Raw genomic sequence first — 23,945 nt, forward strand, 5'->3', positions numbered from 1 at the left:
CTACGCCGGAGTTCAGTCACTGGCCACCGACGACCTGCGCGGTACTATCCGAGCGGTCGTGCAGGAGGTGCTACAAAAGCTGTTCCCATCATCACAGCGTCAACTGGCTTCGATTACCAACGCCGTACGTGAGGAGCTCCAGCAACAACTCGGAGTAGCCCCTGAATCGCCGCAGCCTCAGCCGCAAGCGATGACATACGCCGCTGTAGTCCGCCGTCATGTTCCCCCTCCGCGTCCACGGCAGGGCCCAGTGACGACACAGTTCCGTCGTCCACCACCCCCGCCGCCAGCACGCCAACCCGTCACCCCACGTGGCATTCCAAGGAAGACTGACGTTTGGCGCGCCCCCAACCACCGTCCGCTTTGCTATCACTGCGGAGAAGCTGGGCACATCTACCGCCGATGCCCATACCGGGAGATGGGACTCTGAGGGTTCGCCGTTAACGTGCCGCAACCACAGATTCGCGAACAACCTCGTGATATCGCCGACTACCTAGCCGCCACTCAGTGGAACCCTCGACGACCGTCCCGTTCGCCGTCACCAGGCCGCTACCTGTTGCCGTAGCGCCGACCATACACCGGCCTAGCCCAGGGCACTCTACAAGCCCATGTCCGGAAAACTAAAAGCAGCAACCGATGGAGGTGCGGTTGCTGTTCGTCGAACTGACAAAGATCCTCCGCCGTCAACGAAGACGATGAAGACGCCATCTCGACGACATAATAAGGACACGCTGCCGTCCCGACGAAGTCTGGAAGCCAAGACTACACCGACGAAAGCCGACTTGACGACGCGGCGTCCCAGCTTCAGTTCAACACGATGCAGCCGTGATCCGACGCCAAGACCTAACTGCAACGCCAGACAAATAACCACCGACCTCGACGTGCTTCTCGACGGCCATGCAGTTACCGCCTTAGTGGATACAGGGGCCGATTACTCCGTAATGAGTGGACCCATCGCCGCCCAGTTGAAGAAATTTAAAACTGCATGGGAAGGCCCTCAAATTCTAACCACTGGAGGACACCTCATTACGCCGACTGGAATCTGCACGGCAAAAATTACCGTTCATGACCGGACTTACCCTGCCACCTTCGTTATCCTCCAACAGTGTTCACGAGACGTCATTCTCGGCATGGGCTTCCTGAACCAGCATGGCGCAATCATAGACATGAAGTCAAAATTGATAATGCTGTCAGAACATCAAGCGATATCGCCGGAGAGCTCTCAGTCACCACGCCTTGAGTGTGCTCGAATATCAAGTGAGCATCCCGCCGCGCTTCAGCATTATTATTTCCATCGGCACCGAAACACCCGCTGACGTAGAAGGCATCATCGAGGGCGACCAACATCTACTCCTCGACCGTGAAATTTGCGCCGCAAGAGGGATCGCTCGACTCCATGGAGGCAAAGTGAAAGTTATGCTAACCAACATCAGCCAAGAGTTCATGCACATTAACAAGGGCACGACAATCGCGTACATCCAGGAAATTGTGGAAGCCAGCAATGCCTTTGTCCTCTCGGATTCTACAGCATCTACTCCGACGAGCGTAGTCCACGTACGAACCAGATTTCGACGTAAATCCAAGTCTTCCTATGAGTACGCTGCAACAGATCAGAAGTCTTCTCCGACGATACAAAGACTGCTTTTCGACGTCATCGAGGATTCGACAAACACCAGTTGCAAAGCATCGTATAATAACCGAAGAGTGCGCTCGACCACTCCGCCAGAGCCCCTACCTAGTTTTGACGCGAGAACGTGAAGCTATTAGGCAACAAGTCAACAAAATGCTGCGCGACGACATCATCCAGCTGTCGAAAAGCCCATGGGCACCCCCTGTAGTCCTGGTGAAGAAAAAGGAAGGAACCCTACGCTTCTGCGTCGATTATCGTCGACTGAACAAGATCACGAAGAAGGACGTCTACCCACTTCCATGGATAGACGACGCATTGGATCGGCTCTGCAGCGCTAAATACTTCTCGTCGATGGGCCTCTAGCCCTGCTACTGGCAAATAGAAGTCGACGAGATAGATCGCGAAAAGACTGCCTCAATCCCGCGGGACTGTCTCTACGAGTTCAAGGCCATGCCACTTGGACTTTGCTCGGCGCCTGCAACGTTTCAGCGGGTCATGCACATGGTTTTAGCAGGATTGAAGTGGCAGACCGCTCTTGTTTACGTGGATGACGTCGATGTCTTCGCCGGGTATTTCGACAATCACCTTAGACGATTTGCAACAGTACTAGAGGCCATCAGGTCATCAGGGCTTACCCTGAAGCCGGAAAAGTGCCGCTTCGCTTACGGCGAGCTGCTGTTTCTAGGCCACGTTATCAGCAAATCCGGAGTCCACCCCCACCCGCAGAAGACAGCTGTCATCGTAAAGTCCCCACGGCCCGTCGACAAGAAGGCAGTGCGTGGATTCCTTGGCATGTGTGCCTACTACTGGCGCTTTGTCAAGGACTTTTCATGGATCGCTGAGCTGCTAACGCATGTAACCAAATGCGATGTCGAGTTCAAGTGGGAAACGCCGCAGGCCGATGCATTTCAAGAACTCAAACGACGCACGCAGTCGCCGCCGGTACTTGCACACTTCAACGAGAACGCCGATACCGACATCGACACTGACGCCAGTAGCCTAGGCCTCGGTGCCGTCCTAGTCTAGAGGAAAGAGGGACTTGAACGGGTGATATCTTATGCTAGCCGGTCGCTGTCAAAAGTGGAAGGCAACTATTCTACGACTGAAAAGGAATGCCTCGCCATCATTTGGGCTTACAGCAAAATTCCGCCCTTACCTGTATGGCAGGCCATTCAAAGTCGTCAGCGACCATCGCGCGTTGTGTTTGCTAGCTACCTGAAAGGACCCTTCAGGACGGCTGGCGCGGTGGAGCCTCAGACTGCAAGAATATGACGTCACCGTAATACAGAAGTCCGGGCAAAAAACTTTGATGGCGACTGCTTATCACGCGCCCCCGTCGATCCCCCGCCGCTACACGATAAGGACGACGACGCGTTCCTTGGAGTAATGAGCGCGGAAGACTTCAGTAAATAGCAACGAGTAGACCCGGAGCTAAAAGGCCTCGTCGAGTATTTGGAAGGAAACACCGACGTTGTCCCTAGGGCATTTAGGCGCGGGTTGCTTTCGTTCACGCTACAAAACAACCTGCTCGTGAAGAAGAACTCTTCACCAGTCCGCGCCAACTACCTTCTTGTACAGTCAGCGCTGCGTCCTGAAGTACTTCACGCCCTACACGACGATCCAACCGCTGGGCACCTTGGATTCTCCCGGACGCTATCGAGGATACAGGCAAGGTATTACTGGCCGCGTCTGACCGCCAACGTCGCCCGTTACGTCAAGACGTGCCGCGACTGTCAGCGACGCAAGACACCACCGACAAGGCCAGCAGGACTACTACAGCCGATCCAACCTCCTCGCCGACCATTCTAGCAGATCGGAATGGATTTGTTGGGGCCGTTTCCGGCGTCTACATCCGGGAATAAGTGGATCGTGGTGGCGACGGACTATCTAACCCGCTTCGCCAAAACTAAAGCTCTACCAAAAGGCAGCGCAGACGAGTGGCGAAATTTTTCGTTGAGAGCATCCTCCTGCGACACGGCGCCCCAGAAGTCCTCATCACCGACAGAGGAACGGCCTTTACAGCGGAGCTCACCCAAGCCATTCATTACTACAGTGAGGCAAGGCACAGGAGGACAACTGCCTACCACCCGCAGGCGAATGGTCTCACAGAGCGCCTGTACAAGATCCTTGCGGACATGCTAGCAGTGCACGTCGACGTCGTACACAAGACCTGGGATGCCATCCTGCCGTATGTAACATTCGCTTACAACATGGCGGTGCAAGAAACAACACAGATCACGCCATTTAAGCTGGTTTACGGCAGGAACCCGACGACGACGCTCGACGCTATGCTGCCGCACGTCACTGACGAAGAGAATGTTGACGTTGCTAGCTATCTCCAGCGCGCCGAAGAAGCCCGACAGCTCGCTCACCTACGGATCGAGAACCAGCATCGTATCGACAGCCGACACTACTACCTCCGACGACGCTTCGTCGAGTACCAGCCCGGCCACCGTGTTTGGGTATGGACCCCGATGCGCCGAAGACGACTGAGTGAGAAACTATTGCGACGCCATTTCGGACCCTACAAAGTCATCCGGCGTATTGGCGCACTGGACTATGAGGTCGTGCCAGACGGCATTTCACATTCCCACGGTGCCACGCATGATCTGAAGTGGACCACGTGGTGGGTCTTAAGCAATTTTACGGACGCTGACGAAGTTTCCTTATTTTGTTGTTTTCTTTGCTACGAGTGCTTTTCTTTATTACTTTCGCTTGTTTGCAGCATCGGGTCGATGCTATTTAAGAGGGGGGTATTGACACGTGTACTTGTTTGTCTTTATCAGGTGACACGTTTCACCGCCTAACAAATGTTATCGTACAGCGCAGGATGCGCCTGCATGTATCGGAAGTTTCTAGAATGTTATCGATGCTTCCATCCGCTGTCTGTGACCGAGCCTTGTGTAATCTGATCATATGTGTGCGCGACGCGAATAATGTAGTACTTTGTAGAAGGCACGCGGGTACCAGCAATTACTCTGGAACATTCGACGACTGATGTATAAAAGCGGACGCGCGTGACCCGCTGATCAGATTTTGGACAATCGCCGACCGTGTTCGCCGCTATCATAGTGTTATAAGTGTAGCCTGTATTTGTGGGCACAGGTTCACCCAATAAAAGTTAGTCTTGTCTTTCACAGTATTGCTAGTGTGTTCTTCAACTTCACGACCACGTGACAATATATATATATATATATATATATATATATATATATATATATATATATATATATATATATATATATATATATATATATATATATATATATATATATGTATATATATATATATTAATATATATATATATATATATATATATATATATATATATATATATATATATATATATATATATATATATATATATATATTGTAAGCACTATTAACGTACTTCGTCGTTTTCATTTGTATATAGCCATCATCATCTTCGCTCTTCTTCGACTTCTTCGCGCGTGAGCTGCGGGCGTTCCCTTTTGTGGAATAAACAGCGCTGGACAACTTGATCGGTCTCGGTATTATAAAGTGGTGGAGGTACGTCAAGATCCCGACGTCCTCTCGCGTTTCCGTCCTCCCTGGAGCTCCGTTCCGGTCGCCGCCTGCACCCAGCTACCTCTACAACAATGGACACTTCCGACCCCGGCCCTTCCGGCGCCTCTAACCCTACTACACAGACGACCCCACCTGCGGCGCCCGCTTGGACTGTGACGAGCCCTCAGCGCGATCCCCCTGTCTTCGCGGGACTCCGCGGTGATGACGTAGACGATTGGATCGACCACTACGACCGCGTGAGTTCTTGCAACAAGTGGAACGACACCCAGAAATTGAGGCACGTCGCCTTCTACTTGACCGGTGTTGCAAAGACGTGGTATTTCAACCACGAATCCGACATCACGGATTGGTCCACGTTTACCTCGAAGCTGCGGCAAATCTTCGCTTCCTCGTCTGGCCGTGCAGAAGTCGCCAAACAGAAGCTGGGAACGCGGCACCAACTTCCCCAAGAATCTTACACCTCATACATAGAGGGTGTCTTGGCTCTGTGCCGCCGTGCGAATCCTAGCATGACGGAAGCCGAACGCGTTCGCCACATCTTAAAAGGCATTGGGCCTGTCGCGTTCAACGCCTTAATCGTGCAAAATCCGGCTTCTATCCAAGACATCACTTCAACGTGTCAACGCCTCGACGAGCCGCAGTCTATTCGTCTTCCACATGACAGCAGCGATCCTCCGGTTCCCCATTCTCCAGATCTACGTGCTCTTATCCGCACCATCATCCGCGAAGAGCTTCAACTACAAGACCTCAGGCGTCCACCTGCTGCCTGCGCCCCAACCCCCGCCTTCGACTTGCGCGAGGTCGTCAAGCAGGAGTTGACAGCGATGACTACACCCACGACGCATCTTGCACCGGTAGCGCGCTCCACACCGACCTACGCGGATGTTGTTTCGCTACCCACCCCTACCGTGCCTCCCGTGCCTACTGGCGTTTCCTATGACCATGTGGCTTCGATGGGAACCAGAGCACTTGCTGCGCCATCGTACCCTCTGTGGCGTCCACCTCGTCCAGTTTGTTTTTACTGCGGTATACGCGGCCATATATCACGCTTCTGCCGCCGGCGCCAGCAGGATGAAAGGCGAGGCTATGCTGAGCACGAAAGAGACCGCACTCGCCGATCAGACGACTACAATCCCGGACCGTACTCGTCCCCGCAACAGCGTTCTCCGTCTCCACCAGCTGCTCCCAGTCTGCCTCCTAGTTCCCGTTCGGCCAGACGTCGTTCTCCATCCCCTTACCGGCGCTCTACATCACCGCTTCACCCCACTTCCCATTTTGTCGACCAGCACTCGGAAAACTAACTGTTGCAGTTTTTGGAGGGGAAACTGCTTCTTATCGTTCTTCGAAAATTCCTCCTGTTCACCCGGCCAACATGCTTTCTGTGACTGTCGAAGGTGTTCCCGCGTCAGCTCTCATCGATACCGGTGCCGCCGTTTCTGTTCTTCGGAGTGATCTGTGTTCCCGGCTCCATAAAGTAAAAACGCCTTATCTTGGACCTATTTTGCGTGGTGCTAATAATGCGTTCATTCACCCTGACGGACAGTGTACTGCTCGTGTTCTCATCGACGGCATACGCCACCACATCGAGTTTATCATCCTTCCAACGTGTATCCATGAAGTTATACTGGGTTGGGACTTCCTGCATTCTGCTTCAGCCGTCATTTCCTGTAGAGAGGAAGTTGTCCACATCACGGATACCGAGCCTGAACCTGCTGCGGACTCTTCACTTTCATGCGTGAACTTGACCATCGCTGCCGACTACGTCCTGCGTCCTGGTCACGAAGACGTTGTAGCCGTAACATCCAGTCAGATCGCCGACGGAGACGCCCTAGTCGCCCCTTGTTCCCGCTGTACTTCTCGCGGAATTCTCATTGCCACCTGTCTCGTCCGGTTTTCACGCGGCCGCGCCCTTCTGTCTGCTTGCAACACGACCCCAGATCCTGTGATGCTGCCCAAAGGGATGACTGTCGCAACCCTCGCCGACACTCAACCTATCTGTCTAGTCGCGCTTTGCCCTTCTTCATCGCCAGCCCCAGCCTCAGGTTTGGGTGATCCTTTCCCTCCTCCAGCCGTTCTTGGTTCTTACCTAACAGCCGCGCAGTCCGAAGCCCTAATGGTGGTCTTGGCAAAACACAAAGCCTGTTTCGACAGCTGTTCCCCTGTGTTGAGCCAAACTCCTGCGGCTACACACCGCATCGAAACCGATGGTTCCGCTATTATACGACGACGCCCCTATCGTGTATCGCCGTCCGAACGAAAGGTCATTGAACAACAGGTTGCTGACTTGCTTGCGTGGAAGATAATACGACCTTCATCTAGCCCATGGGCGTCTCCCGTGGTCCTGGTAAAGAAAAAAGATGGCTCAGTTCGCTTTTGCGTGGATTATCGAGCGCTCAATAAGATCACACGCAAGGACGTATATCCAATACCTCGAATTGACGACGCTTTGGACACACTACAAGGGGCGGAGTATTTCTCCAGCCTTGATCTTCGATCAGGATATTGGCAAATTCCGATGAACGAGACTGACAAAGAAAAGACCGCATTCGCTACACCGGATGGCCTTTATGAATTCAACGTGATGCCTTTTGGCCTTTGTAATGCTCCTGCCACATTTGAGCGCATGATAGACAACATCCTTCGTGGTCTAAAATGGAAGACATGCCTCTGTTATCTGGACGATATTGTCATCTTTTCGTCTGACTTCAGCCAACATCTTCATCGATTAGACGAAGTTCTCAGGTGCCTTGCGAATGCTGGTCTCCAAATCAATACAAAAAAATGCAAATTTGCAAGCAAAACAATAAAAGTATTGGGTCACGTCGTCTCAAAAGCTGGCATCCAGCCTGACCCCGAAAAGATTAGTGCCGTTCTTCAGTTTCCTCGCCCCCAGCAACAGAGAGATCTACGTAGTTTCCTCGGCTTGGCGTCATATTTTCGTAGATTTATACGCAACTTCGCAGCAATAGCAGCTCCTCTACACAAGCTCCTGGTTACCGGTGCCTCTTTCACGTGGACTAGCGACTGCGAGTCGGCTTTTCAAGCTCTTAAGCGGCATCTTACTTCCGGACCAGTGCTTCGCCACTTCGATAATCGTGCCCCCACCATACTCCATACTGACGCAAGCGCACAAGGTATTGGCGCAGTACTTCTGCAACGTAATACAGAATCTAAAGAGCAAGTCATAGCATATGCCAGCCGAACACTTTCTCCAGCTGAGCGTAACTACACCATTACAGAGCAAGAGTGCCTGGCTATCGTTTGGTCGATTCAGAAATTTCGCCCATACCTTTACGGCCGCCACTTCACCATCGTCACCGACCATCATGCTCTGTGTTGGCTGTCATCAATGAAAAACATGTCAGGACGCTTAGGACGCTGGATACTGCGCTTGCAGGAATATGACTTCACTATAACATACAAGTCTGGAAAACGCCATCGTGATGCAGACGCATTGTCTCGCTGCCCACTCTCACTCTCTCCCGGTAACGCGCCGTCGTCTTCCCAACCACGTCGTTCCGATGATACGCTTGCCTAGCATACCAAGTTATGCTTTCATCACGCTCTGATTTCGTCTCGCTTCAGCGGGCCGACTCCTACTGTCGAGCTCTCATGGATCGCCTTAGTGGTTTCACCGAACCACCCAACAGCCGCTTGCGACGCCAACTTCGACAATTCCGCCTTCAAGATGGCGTGCTACACCGCTACGTTTACCACCCAACAGGTCACCGGTGGGTCCCAGTTTCACTTCGCTGCCTTCGCTTGCGGGTATTAGAGGCACTTCACGACGATGTATCGGCTGGCCACTTAGGCTTCCACAAGACTTACGACCGCATAAAGACCCGCTGCTTCTGGCCTGGCCTATCCACAACAGTGGCCAAATACATTGCCTCTTGTGCGTCATGTCAGCACCGCAAACGCTCGACATCCCCTCCTGCCGGTTTACTACAACCTCTCCCTTGCCCGGACGCACCTTTTGAATTTGTTGCCATTGATTTATATGGTCCCTTGCCGTTGACACCCTCCGGTCACCGTTGGATTGTCACTTCGGTCGACCATTTAACAAGATATGCCGAGACTGCCCCTCTGCGTTCCGGCACCGCTTCTGAGGTCGCCGACTTTTTCTTGCGCGCCATCGTCTTGCGCCACGGGGCTCCTCGCGTTCTTCTCAGTGACCGTGGCAAGGCGTTCATTTCACAAGTTCTCGAGGAAGTTCTTCGAGCCACTAATACCGTCCACAAATCTACTTCTACTTATCATCCGCAAACCAATGGCCTTACTGAGCGCTTCCACCGTACGCTGTCTGACATGATTTCCATGTACATCCGTCCTGACCACACTGACTGGGATAAAATTCTTCCTTTTGTGACATTCGCATATAATACTGCTATTCAACGGACTACCGGCTACAGCCCTTTCTTCCTTGTGTATGGACGATCTCCTTCCACCATATTCGACAGAGAACTATTTTTCGCACCTTCTTCGCCTAACGCGTCGCTTCCAGAAGATTTTGCTGCCCGAGTTGCACATTGCCGTCAAATCGCCCGGCAAAGCACAGAAGCGACCCAAGCGGAGCGCAAGCGTTACTGCGACAACAAACGCCGTGACCTCCGTTTTCACCCAGGAGACCAAGTCCTGCTTTGGACTCCAGTCCGCACCCCAGGCCTCTGTGAGAAGTTCCTTCCACGCTACATTGGTCCATACACCGTTGTGCAGCAAACATCTGGAGTGAACTATCTCGTCCGCCCAGTACACTCCGTCACTGACCGGCGCCGCCGGAATGCCGAAATTGTTCATGTGTCGCGGATGAAGCCGTTCACTCCCCGTTTAGATAATCTCTAATCTGCGGCCAGGCTGGCCGCTTCCATGACGGGGGGAAGTTAGTGTAAGCACTATTAACGTACTTCGTCGTTTTCATTTGTACATAGCCATCATCATCTTCGCTCTTCTTCGACTTCTTCGCGCGTGAGCTGCGGGCGTTCCCTTTTGTGGAATAAACAGCGCTGGACAACTTGATCGGTCTCGGTATTATAATATATATATGTATATATATATATGCTGATGGTAGTCCTATACGCTGGCGACTAATAATGACTACCTTTGTCTAGTAGATAAACATAGAATACCTCAAAATTGGACGGAGCATCGCACGCTTACAGCGAAGGCGTGGGTTCGTATCCCACCTACGGCCAGTTGTTTTTTCACCCGCTTTCTTTACCATTTATTTATAATTTTCTTTAACTCAGTTAAGAACTACCGGCAGTATTTCCAGCGTGCTCCTTGGTGTCATTGTCGGCCTTGCGTAATAGGAGTTATTAAATGGAAGCCCTCGCATTTCTTCGTTCTTGTTCCAACACACACACACACAGATATATACATATACACACATATATATATATATATATATATATATATATATATATATATATATATATATATATATATATATATACCAGAAAGAAAGCACTGTTGGGTCCGGGTAAATATTCACAGTGAGGTAGACGCGCGTATGCAGCGGTTTATTGACATTTCGACCGGGGTCCGAAACGTCAACATAAGGACTCTGATGAAGGCTGGACCCCGGCCGAAACGTCAATAAACCGCTGCATACGCGCGTCTACTTCACTGTATATATATATTGCGACGAATAAACAAAATCATTCCACCCCACCCGCCCATAGTACTGAACTTCCCCAGTTCCTATTGCGTGAATAATATTGCACTCAGTACCGCTAAGAGTGTTAAGTACCTCGGAGTTAGGTTTTCTGAAACGCTTGACTGGACTAATCATATCAACTCAATCAGCGCGATAGCGTACCGTCTTCTGGTCTTTTCCTGGCGAAAATTTAAGCATTCTCCTTTATCACTGACGGCAACCTTGTATTTAACATCCACCAGGCCTATTCTAGAATATGCATGTGTTACCTGGGACCCATACACTAAAAACCTCACAGGCAAAATAGAACGCGTCCAGAAGCAAGCAGCATGCTTCGTAACAGGAAATTATAATTTTACTGTCAGAAGATTAGGAATACGGGAAGGGTTGGGTTGGAAAACTCTTTCTTCACGCAGGAAAGTCCTGATTGAAATTCCTTTGCATTATATATAAAAGTAAAGCTGGTATCGACAAAAGACTGTTCATCAAGGAGCCGCATTAGGTTTCATCCAGGAGAGACCACGATAACAAAGTTACAGCTTATCAGTGCCGTACCAATGTATTTAAGTATTCACTTTTTCCTAACACGATTAACTATTGAAATGACCTCTCTAATGAGGTGATGACAGCGTCGAGTATTGAAAATGCTATTGAGAGCCATATTCTTTGATTGTTGTGTTATTCATCCCTACACATATACGCCTATTTTTTTAGTTACTTTGTTACTTTCTTTGTCTGGTACTTTGTTAGTTTGCCTTCCGCTCTTGCGAATTTCAGTGCTTCATCAATGTTGTATTTACTGATGTATTCTTTTGATGTTGCTGAGTATGTTGCCATTATTACCACCTTGTATCTTAACCCCCCTACGATAATGCCGTACAGGCGATGTGGGTATACCGAATAAATAAATGAATAAATAAACATAGCTATTGTAGTCAGTTTCGAATGTCTGGGCGTAATTTTCTCCTCTCATATGTCTTGGGACGGTCATATAAACCATCTGACGACAAGGATAGGCCAAAACACCGTAAAGCAGTGATTTCGGCTTGTGGGTGAGACATCGTGAGGCTTACAGCGCGTTGAAAAGACAAGGACGAAAGTGAGACGTGACACACACAGGCGCTAACTTGCAACAATTTTTATTTCGAGCAAGGGACCCATATATATATGCAACTTTTTCGCGTACATCATACATGAGCTGTTTGCGAAAGAACCCTTACACACTATATCAAACACACCATCTACGCAGAGGACATCACCATCTGGTGCACCGGCGGTAGCGAAGGGCAAGTGGAAAGCGCCATGCAAGAGGCGGTAGACGTCACGGAGCAGTACCTGCTACCCACCGGACTCAGATGCTCCCCGACCAAGTCTGAGCATCTCCTTTATAGAAAAGAAAAAAGGCGCAGACCCAAGGGCTGGAAACCGGTCTCGGAAAGTGACATTCACCTTTTCACTCGGAGCGGTGACCCGATACCCAGGGTCGACACCATCAGAGTCCTGGGTATGTTTATAGAATCACGCGGCGGCAACGGCACTGCGTTACGCAAGATAATTGCGAAAACCGACAATGCTTTTCGCCTTGTCCGAAGGGTGACGAACAGACATCGTGGCCTCAAGGAGGACAACCTGCTTCGGCTCATCAACGCCTTTGTGCTGTGTCGCTTCACCTACACGGTGGCCATGCACAACTGGCTCAGAGCCGAGCGGGAAAAGCTTAATGCCCTCATTAGAAAATTCTTCAAGAGAGCCCTCGGGCTGCCCGTCAGAACGCACACAGAGGACCTCCTTCGGCTCGACATACACAACACCATGGAGGAGATAGCCGAGGCTCAGGAACAGGCCCAGCTAACTCGGATGTCCACCACGCCGGCCGGCAGGCGTATCCTCGAGGAGATCGGACTCGCACCAACCAAGAACTTGGCTGAAGACACCCAAATCCCCAGAGAAATAGGGGAGAAGATCGTGGTCGCCCCTTTGCCCCGCAACGTTCATCCCGTTCACAACGCAGGTCGTCGCAAAGCAAGAGCATTGAATATGCTTAAGCAAGTAAACAGGGACAAAATCGCAGCAAGCTTCGTGGACGCAGCTGCATACCGAGACGGCAAGGCTTTTGCGGTTTCCGTCGTCAACACGCTGGGCAAATTTATCAACTGTGCTTCCGTCCGGACGACGAACCCAGAGGTGGCCGAGCAAGTGGTCATTGCACTCGCCATGCAAGACGGTCGGAGAGACAGGGTGTATAGCGATTCGAAAGCCACCATCAGGGCATTCCAGAAAGGCCGGGTAGCCCGGCAGGTAGTTCAAATTCTGAAAGGCGCCAAACACGGCAACACCTCCATGCACTCAATCCTTTGGTTCCCTGCACACGTCGGGGCGATTGAGGGGGTTCCTCTGAACCTCAACGAGTCTGCCCACGAGGCTGCGCGTGGCTTTACCGACCACGCTGCCCTCGGGTCGGGCGACTCTCTCCCCGGACACCGAGACGCTCCTCTCACACACAATGACATAACTAAATTCTTCTACTTAGAGAGAAGGGTTTTCCCCCCGCCTCACTCCAAGTTAAGCAGGCCGCAGGCGGTCACACTAAGACTTCTGCAAACGAACTCGTACCCCACTCCAGCGTCCCTTAATAGCATATATCCAGAGATTTATACGAATTGTTCTTGCGTGGCCTGTGGTGAGGTAGCTACGTTGCCTCATATGCTCTGGCAGTGCGGGTCGCTGGGCCCGACGTTCACCAAGGAAGAGTGGGACGCCCTTCTGCGAAGTCCAGTCTTTGAGGATCAAATCCTGGCCGTCCAACGCGCCCGCGATCGGGCCGGCAGACTAGATCTGTCAGTCCCGTCGTGGGATTAGCCAGGTGCGCGTTTTATCGCGCTTTGCTGGACCAAATAAAAGTTTAGTCACTCACTCACTCACTCACTATTGCGCAGGTACGATAACTCTTTGCGGGAAAGGGCAATTGATGGTTTAGACAGACAGTTATCCCCAAGCCTCTCAATCATTTCTGCTTCTATAATTTCGCAAGTTATCCTACCTCGGGCTTTTCCCACAATGGAGCAGTCTCTGTATGCTGGAGCACACGTCGAGTGGTCACCATCACCAACCCCGGCAACAATGCAGCTGCAATGCCTGCAGTGGGCGTCAAGGAACCCACCCCGTTTTTCTGCTACATTATACCGGTGTTCTTTTAAACGCTCGTTGAGGCACCTTCCGTTTTGCCCCACGTAAGCTTCATTGTCTTGATGTGTTGTTCAGTGTAAAGACACACAAGATGGACGCAACTTTTCGAGCCATTATTTATGAAAACGGCACCTGGCAAAAATGCCAGAAGCATCTTCCGAAAATGCTGAACATGCTGCCAATTCCGGACCCATTTCTTGTAAAGAACTCCGATGTGGTACTCTATTATTTCAGGTCGTGAACCCATAAGGATATTAAGGCCTTCTCTGTAGACATAACAGACCTGTTTTATTCTTTACCTCATTCAGGTCTGCTCTCCAGTGTTCAGAGTTCTATTAACGCCTTTGGAAACGTTGCCTTCGCGGACGCCACCGGGATGTCGAATGACGATTTCTTAGGACTTCTTAGCTTTTATCTTCAGTCTACTTTCCTTTTGTGCGAAGGGCATCCTTTTATACAGAAGGAGGGAATTTGCACCAGGTCGTGTATAGCTCCCATTCTAAGCGATATATTTTTAGCAGAACTAGACAAGAACGTAAGCGGTCGGCTTCCAGATTTTAAGATTCTCAAAGTTTTTAGATACGTCGATGACCTTTAGTTCTACTTGACTGCACCTCTAACTGTTTCGATTTTTTAACCACTAATGCACTTTCTTTTATACGCGAGGGCTTATCTCCTCTAAAAATAACGCATGAACTGCCGATTGACGGAAGTATCCGATTTCATGAGAGTAGGTTTTTATTTTTCCACGACCATGTACGCTGGAAGTACGAGCCTCGCGCGAACAAGCCACTGCTCCCATATCAGTCGGCGCACTCTAAGTTGGTTAAGAGGGGAATCACAATGACATCCTTGTCAAACGCATTATGCAAGTCATGCCCGGCGCTGGTGATCGAAAGCGTCAAGGATCAGATCCTCCGTCTTCGATTGGCAGGTGACCCTACACATGTACTTATTAGCGTTGCTGAGGGTGTGCTCAAGTCGAAGCTATCAAAGAATTCCGCCAGCGTGCCTTGTGTAGATAAGAGGAGTGTTGCTGTCATCCCACATATCCACGGCTTATCGGCTTATCGACCACTCGACGTGTGCTCCAGCATACAGAGACTGCTCCATTGTGGGAAAAGCCGGAGGTAGGATAACTTGCGAAATTATAGAAGCAGAAATGATTGATAGGCTTGGGGATAACTGTCTGTCTAGACCATCAATTGCCCTTTGCCGCAAAGAGTTATCGTACCTGCGCACTAGTGTGTAAGGGTTCTTTCGCAAACAGCTCATGTATGATGTACACGAAAAAGTTGTACATATGTATGGGTCCCTTGCTCGAAATAAAAATTGTTGCAAGTGAGCGCCTGTGTTTGTCACGTCTCACTTTCGTCCTTCTCTTTTTAACGCGCTATAAGCCTCACCAAAACACCGGTATGATAGGCCGAATAAAACACCAGCTATCAGTACAGTTCTATATAGATTTATACAGTACCAGTGGCACCCACGACGATCATGGAAGAGAGAATAGTGCAGAGGAATCCGAAATCCCACAGGTAACGCCGGAAGAAGTAAAGAAAGCATTGGTAGCTATGTAAAGGGGGAAGGCAGCTGGGGAGGATCAGGCAACTGCAGATTTGCTGAAGGTTGGTGGGCAGATTGTTCTAGAAAAACTGGCCACCCTGTATGTGCAATACCTCATGACTTCGAGCGTACCGCAATATTGGAAGAACGCTAACACAATCCTACTCCATAAGAAAAGGGACGCCAAACACTTGAAATATTATAGACCGATCAGCTTACTGTCAGTTGCCTACAAACTATTTACTAAGGTAATCGCAAACAGAATCAGGAACACCTTAGACTTCTGTCAAGCAAAGGATCAGGCAGAATTCTGTAAAGGTTACTCAACAAGAGACCATATTCACACTATCAGTCAGGTGATAGAGAAAGGTGCGGAATATGACCAACCCTATTATATAGCTTTCATTGATTACGAGAAAGCGTTTGATACTGTCGAAACCTTAGCAGTGATGGAGGCATTACGGAATCAGCATGTAGACGAGCCGTATGTAAAAATATTGATAGGTATCTATATCGGCTCCACAACCATCGTAGTCCTCCATAAAGAAAGCAACAAAATCCCAATAAAGAAAGGCGTCAGACAGGGAGATACGATCTCTCCAATGCTATTCACAGCGTGTTTACAGGAGGTATTCAGAGACCTGGATTGAGAAGAATTGGGGTTAAAAGTTAATGGAGAATACCTTAGCAACTTGCGATTCGCTGATGATATTGCCTTGCTTAGTAACTCAGGGGACCGATTGCAATGCATGCTCACTGGCCCGGAGAGGCAAAGCAGAAGAGTGGGTCTAAAAATTGATCTGAAGAAAACTAAAATAATGTTTAACAGTCTCGGTAGAGAACAGCAATTTACAATAGGTAACGAGGCACTGGAAGTGGTAAAGGAATACATCTACTGGGGGGCGTTTCCAGCGCCCGTTCCGCACGGACGTGTTTTTCCGTAGCTCCGGATTTGCGCCCCGTTTGCTGGTTTCTTTTCCCCGCTACTGGAACTCTGTTGTTTATGGACCGCTTTAGCGGTTCGTAATTACTACTGGCGCCTATCTACAAGGTACGTCGTCATCTACACCCTCCTGCTGCGCCGTCGAGCTCGAGTTTTTGTGCGGCTTCGCGAGTGCGAGTGCCCCCGCGGCACTCGCCGCGCCGGCGCGGAGCATCCAAGCTGCTGTCTGCCGCGTCGAGGGAGCGGAACATTACCAATGCAACTGCCATCCAAGCCAGCGACGTCTCCTCCGTGGGGACAAGTGCAACGGGTGAAGGCGGCACCCTGAGCATGGATACCACCAACATGGAGCAGAACAGCCCTGCTGTCGTGGCGCACACCTCAGCCAAGAGGACGAAGGAAGCTACTGGCATTCCATCGGATGAAAATGTAGCTCCAGCAGCCCCGAAAAGACCTCGCTCATCACAAGGCCTGCCTGCACGACCGACACGCACGTCTCCGGAGTCGCCAACGACATGTATGTATCGTCGCTAGCTTCCAGGCTAGTGGAAGGAGAGCAATAATGAAAAGGACTGGTGCGAGCACAGATCCTTGTGGGACACCCCGATGTGCGACAAACTGACCTACTGCTTGGCCAGCCAGGCGAATGGAGAAGGTGTGAGTGCACAGGAAGGCTTCGACGAATGTGCAGACACGGCTAGGGAATTGAAGCCAATGGAGTATTCCGACAATTGCTTCGTGACTCACATGGTCGTATGCTTTACGAATATCCATTGCCAGAATCGTGCGAATTCTTCGGGAGCGGCCTCCAATGAGAACCATAGAAGATAGGTACGCAAGGCCATCCTCTGCGCCTAGATGAGCACGGAACCCGATTTGGCCAGGATGATACCATGAGTACCGCTCGAGCCACCATGTAATACGTGTCGCGAGCATACGCTCCATCAGCTTGCCGAACGTTGAGGTTAGTGCTATTGGGCGCATATGAGCGATATTATTTTGGGGTTTTCGCCTGGCGCAGCGCAACCAACGTAGCGTGACTCACCGTGAACGACGCTCGCCCGCGCGCCGATAATGTCGGACTATAAACGCGCCTCTACTGCTACCTGCGAAATACAGCGGCAGTTAAGCGGGCAACACGGGCTCGCAAGGCATGCGCAATCGGAGCAACGTGTCATCAGCGCGGGACACGAGGGAAGAAGAAGAGGTGCGCTACCCTTGCGAAAAGACTGTGGACGTTGTAGCGAAGCTCTCGTTTAGCTGTTTGTCGGGCACAAGTTTGCCCAGCGTGAAGTGATTAAAACACAGTCACTCAACGGTGCGTTAGAATATATATATATATATATATATATATATATATATATATATATATATATATATATATATATATATACACACACACACACGCACCTGGGGGAAAAGAGCGCTTTCAGACGCTTGGCGTATTCGATGTGTCCGATGGCAACAATTACAAAAGCCAGGCAGCGCATCTTTTTGCTGACGGTGAAATGAGGCGCACGTCACCGCAATTCTCTCGTAGTACTGTGGCGCCGTGCCGCACTTCTGCGAGGGCGAGCACGTTCTGCGGCGTGATTTAATGCGTTTTTAATGCAATTATTTTGCAGCGGTGGCGTAGAGGTAGAACACCCGCCTCGCGTGCAAGAGGTCCGTGGTTCGTATCCCGGGGCCGGCAATTTTCCACCGGAATTAAAAAAAAATCCGCGTGTTGATAAAATTGCACAAACAGGCCTGGAGTGTGGCCTGATCCCGGTGACCAGAACCGGTAACGCACTCCCTCACCAGAGCAGGATTGGCCACCCTGGTGCAGTACTTGGCCACAACCTCCTATATGAACACAACAATCAAACCCCGGCCCTCAGTCCTCAGCAGCTGCGAAGCAACTGACCACGGCGGCGGTCAGACCTGCGACGGAGCAGAGAGTGCTAAGAATCACTGGCTCCGGACAGGCCGCCAATGGAATATGAACCTGGCAACGTTTAACGCTAGAACGTTATCTAGTGAAGCGAGCCGAGCAGTGGTATTGGAGGAATTAGTGGGTAGTAAATGGGATATGATAGGGCTCAGTGAGGTTAGGAGGCCAAAAGAAGCATACAGAGTGCTAAAAAGCGGGCACGTCCTGTGCTACAGGGGCTTAGCGGAGAGAAGAGAACTAGGAGTCGGATTCCTGATTAATAAGAATATAGCTGGTAACATACAGGAATTCTATAGCATTAACGAGAGGGTGGCAGGTCTTGTTGTGAAACTTAATAAGAGGTACAAAATGAAGATTGCACAAGTCTACGCCCCTACATCCAGTCATGATGACCAGGAAGTAGAAAGCTTCTATGAAGACGTGGAATCGGCAATGGGTAGAGTGAAAACTAAATACACTATACTAATGGGCGACTTTAATGCCAAGGTAGGCAAGAAGCAGGCTGGAGACAAGGCAGTGGGGGAATATGGCATAGGCGCTAGGAATAGCAGGGGAGAGTTATTAGTGGAGTTTGCGGAACAGAATAATATGAGGATAATGAATACCTTCTTCCGCAAGCGGGATAGCCGAAAGTGGACGTGGAGGAGCCCGAACGGCGAGACGAGAAATGAAATAGACCTCATACTCTGTGCTAACCCTGGCATCATAGAAGATGTGGACGTGCTCGGCAGGGTGCGCTGCAGTGACCACAGGTTGGTAAGAACTCGAATTAGCCTAGACCTGAGGAGGGAACGGAAGAAACTGGTACATAAGAAGCCGATTAATGAGTTAGCGGTAAGAGGGAAAATAGAAGAATTCCAGATCAAGCTACAGAACAGGTATTCGGCTTTAACTCAGGAAGAGGACCTTAGTGTTGAAACAATGAACGACAATCTTGTGGGCATCACTAAGGAGTGTGCAATGGAAGTCGTTGGCAACTCCATTAGGCAGGATACCAGGAAGCTATCGCAGGAGACGAAAGATCTGATCAAGAAACGCCAATGTATGAAAGCCTCTAACCCTACAGCTAGAATAGAACTGGCAGAACTTTCGAAGTTAATCAACAAGCGTAAGACAGCTGACATAAGGAAGTACAATATGGATAGAATTGAACATGCCCTCAGGAACGGAGGAAGCCTAAAAACAGTGAAGAAGAAACTAGGAATCGGCAAGAATCAGATGTGTGCATTAAGAGACAAAGCCGGCAATATGATTACTAATATGGATGAGATAGTTCAAGTGACTGAGGAGTTCTACAGAGATTTATACAGTACCAGTGACACCCACGACGACAATGGAAGGGAAAATAGCCTAGAGGAATTCGAAATCCCAAAGGTAACGTCGGAAGAAGTAAAGAAACCCTTAGGAGATATGCAAAGGAGGAAGGCAGCTGGGGAGGATCAGGTAACAGCAGATTTATTGAAAGATGGTGGACAGATTGTTCTAGAGAAACTGGCCACTCTGTATACGCAATGCCTCATGACCTCGAGCATACCGGAATCTTGGAAGAACACTAACATAATCCTAATTCATAAGAAAGGAGACGCCAAAGATTGAAAAATTATAGAGCAATCAGCTTACTGTCCGTTGCCTACAAACTATTTACTAAGGTAATCGGAAATAGAATCAGGAACACCTTAGACTTCTGTCAAGCAAAGGACCGGGCAGGATTCCGTAAAGGCTACTCAACAATAGATCACATTCACACTATCAATCAGGTGATAGAGAAATGTGCGGAATATAACCAACCCTTATATATAGCTTTCATTGATTACGAGAAAGCGTTTTATTCTGTCGAAACTTCAGCTGTCATGGAGGCATTACGGAATCAGGGTGTAGACGAGCCGTATGTAAAAATACTGAAAGATATCTACAGTGGCTCCACAGCCACCGTAGTCCTTCATAAAGCAAGCAACAAAATCCCAATAATGAAAGGCGTCAGGCAAGGAGATACAATCTCTCCAATGCTATTCACAGCATGTTTACAGGAGGTATTCAGAGACCTGGATTGGGAAGAATTGGGGATAAAAGTTAATGGCGAATACCTTAGTAGCTTGCGATTCGCTGATGATATTGCCTTGCTTAGTAACTCCGGGGACCAATTGCAATGCATGCTCACTGACCTGGAGAGGCAAAGCAGAAGAGTGGGTCTAAAAATTAATCTGCAGAAAACTAAAGTAATGTTTAACAGTCTCGGAAGAGAACAGCAATTTACAATAGGTAGCGAGGCACTTGAAGTCGTAATGGAATACACCTACTTGGGGCAGGTAGTGACGGCGGATCCGGATCATGAGACAGAAATAATCAGAAGAATAAGAATGGGCTGGGGTGCGTTTGGCAGGCATTCTCAGATCATGAACAGCAGGTTGCCATTATCGCTCAAGAGAAAAGTATACAATAGCTGTGTCTTACCAGTACTCACCTACGGGGCAGAAGTCTGGAGGCTTACGAAACGAGTTCTACTCAAATTGAGGACAACGCAACGAGCTATGGAAAGAAGAATGTTAGGTGTAACGTTAAGGGATAAGGAAAGAGCAGATTGGGTGAGGGAACAAACGCGAGTTAATGACATCTTAGTTGAAATCAAGAAAAAGAAATGGGCCTGGGCAGGACATGTAATGAGGAGGGAAGATAACCGATGGTCATTAAGGGTTACGGACTAGATCCCAAGAGAAGGGAAGCGTAGCAGGGGGCGCCAGAAAGTTAGGTGGGTGGATGAGATTAAGAAGTTTGCAGGGACAGCATGGCCACAATTACTACATGACCGGGGTAGTTGCAGAACTATGGGAGAGGCCTTTGCCCTGCAGTGGGCGGAACCAGGCTGATGATAATGATGATGATGATGATGATGATTTTCCATTGTTGCGCCCACAATGGCTACTGAGAGTCGCGTTGGTCTCCGAGGTCTACGATGCGCGTCTTGTCATATTGAGCCATATTTGTCTAGCTGGTTCATGAAAATATCACACCGATTCTCGCAGTGCGTGGAATCTGCATATTTTTTCGCATTCGATTCAGAAATTGGATTATTCGCAGACGCCTACTATTTACTTATGCAAGCGCAAACCAATATTGCTCGAATAAGGTCATCACCACACGAAATTTGCCTAAATGCCACTGTAAACTAAAAATGTGAGCCGTACACGGGGATGATCCAATGTCTTTTTACATACGTCAAGGCATAGTGAAGCGGGCGGTGCTCATGTTCTGAACAAGTGTTCTCTTTCATACTTGCTTTTTTTTTCCTTGTTTTCTTTACTAGGATACTCGTCATGAGCGAAGGCACCGTCGTCGAATATGGAAGGTTGGACGAGCTCCTCAGCGACCGCAAGTCAGTGTTCTACGACATGGCAACCAAAGCAGGAATCGTGCCCAGCTGCCTCCCAGAGCCTCTTCCAGAGCCTAGTGCAACGCATCTGTGAGAGGTCACCACTTCGCGGCGTACTAGGCGTGCCTTGCCCAATCCGTACAGGTTGTGCACGAACTGGCCCCCGAGCTGTGCGATTCCTTAAAGGTGTGCGCTCCTATGCAGAGGAAATTGCACCAAATCAGTGCTGACACAGTATAGGCGAAGCATGCAACGAGGTCATAAGGAAAACGCCTCGGATGCTGACCATTTATGTCGAAGATATACCACGCAGTGGTTCTTTTTCTACAGAGTGTCACTGGATTCAGTAGCTCAGAGGTGTGTATTGAAACGTGTACATTGTCTGAAAAAGATAAATTCTTTATGTGCAATAGTTCGCGCCCACTGAATCCTTCTCACTCGTAGGCGTCGACACATTAACTGACGCTGTGTAGCTGCTGCGAACTTTCGCGTTACTCATATTTTTTTGGTTTACTTCCTCAGTAAACTCGCATAATTAGGAACAAACTATTGAAAATTTTGAGTGCCATCCTGTATCAAAGACGGACTTCGGCATTATTTTACGCCTCACTTATAAACGTGTGCGGTACAGCAGTGCTTTAAATTTATCCAGCGGATTGATACGTGTCATTCCACAATTTATTTACTTACCGTACTCTCACTCGGAAGGAGTGTCCATATACAGGGTTCCTTTTTTTTTAGCTGCACCAAATTTTTTTAAAGATTGCCCATGGCAGATAGCACAATTCTAACCTCTGATCTAAATTACTCCATGAGGTGGCCAATATTTCGAACATAAATCTAAATCTTCTATGGAATAATTAGCATAATTATGCTATTTATCTTTTTATTACGTGCCACAACGTATTTCAATCTACGAAATATAACCGCTGAGTTCGCACCGCATATTCACTTGGAGCGAGTTCTGTGAACAGCACGAGCTCCGAGATATTAGTTTTCATTGCCGGGCGAAATCCACTGACATTCCGGTTACTTTTTTAAGAAACCACTGTTTAATGCATTCAAGCACAAACGTAACTGCCACACCAACGTATTTCGATAGACACTTTGAAAATGAATTTCCCTAAAAAATTTCTTTAAAATTTTATTGGCTAATTTAAATGTAATAACTTTTAAGATTCCTGTCTCCCTCTTTAAAGATTACCGATACTCATGGAATCCTTAATTACTCGGAAAATGCACCAGTGCGCAATGTTAAATTGCACATGTGTGGCATGGGTTTGCTAGTATGCACCGCCAAAGCACTTGTTGGCTCTGCCTTTATGCCATCCACATCACGTGCTGTAGAATTCTTTAACTACAAGGATAGACTAATTATTTCAGCTTCAACTGTTCGTGAAAGAAATAGTGTATTTACACGGACTTGTGATTCGCATGGAATCTCGCGCTACGAGAGATGCTTCGTTTGGAAAAAAAGTTCTAATTAAACAAAAAGTCAACATTTTCCTCAATGATTATCTCACAGCACAAAGCTTTTCTATCGCGTGCAGACACAAGCGGGCGAAAGAAGCGTGCGCGGGGGTGAGCGTGCCTCGAACACCCGGTCTTCGCATAGTGGTGTCGCAAATGCTTGCGACGCACAAATCGAACCTGCTTGCACCACTGGGTTTGTTTGCCTGTTATGTAGTTTTGTCTATACAAACGCCTGGGCCATCCCATGGCGTCCTTGAGGTCAGATGTCCTTCGTATCAGAATATATGACCTATAATTTCGGCTTTCAATGTCGAAGGCATTAGGTGCACCGCATGTTAAGAAATGTGATTGATCTGCGAGTGAAGTTCCCGTGAATCCTTTATCGATGATCTCAGAGCTTTGCTCATTGTGTGGCAGCAGATTATTCAATGTTTCCAGAAAACCTTCTTGATAATTTAGAATACGAGTAAACCTATCGTCATAATCGCCTCACGTAGAAACCTTACATCACGGCCCGACTTATTCTTGACCTTTTCGAATTCCGTTAAGTATCCTGGTGGCCTCGTCTTTGTCAAAGTAATAAAAAGCCTGTCTCATTCCTTTATTCGTTTTAGAAGCGGTGTATCAACCCACGGTTTCCTG

The 23,945-nt window shown here is 49.1% G+C and overlaps 1 protein-coding gene across 1 annotated transcript in view; it reads left to right on the forward strand.

Annotated features, from left to right (window-relative positions):
- The window catches only part of LOC139061384 (ATP-binding cassette sub-family C member 2-like), a 485,203-nt gene extending 462,961 nt beyond the window's left edge, over positions 1-22,242 (forward strand). Inside the window, exon 27 of the mRNA XM_070541366.1 lies at positions 21,765-22,242. Coding sequence (XP_070397467.1) covers positions 21,765-21,924 — 160 coding nt within the window. The 3' untranslated portion in view covers positions 21,925-22,242. The remainder of the gene's footprint in view (positions 1-21,764) is intronic.
- The last annotated feature ends 1,703 nt before the right edge of the window (positions 22,243-23,945 follow it).

Source organism: Dermacentor albipictus, chromosome 6 (genome assembly GCF_038994185.2).
Source record: "Dermacentor albipictus isolate Rhodes 1998 colony chromosome 6, USDA_Dalb.pri_finalv2, whole genome shotgun sequence".
NCBI classification, from domain to species: Eukaryota; Metazoa; Arthropoda; class Arachnida; order Ixodida; family Ixodidae; genus Dermacentor; species Dermacentor albipictus.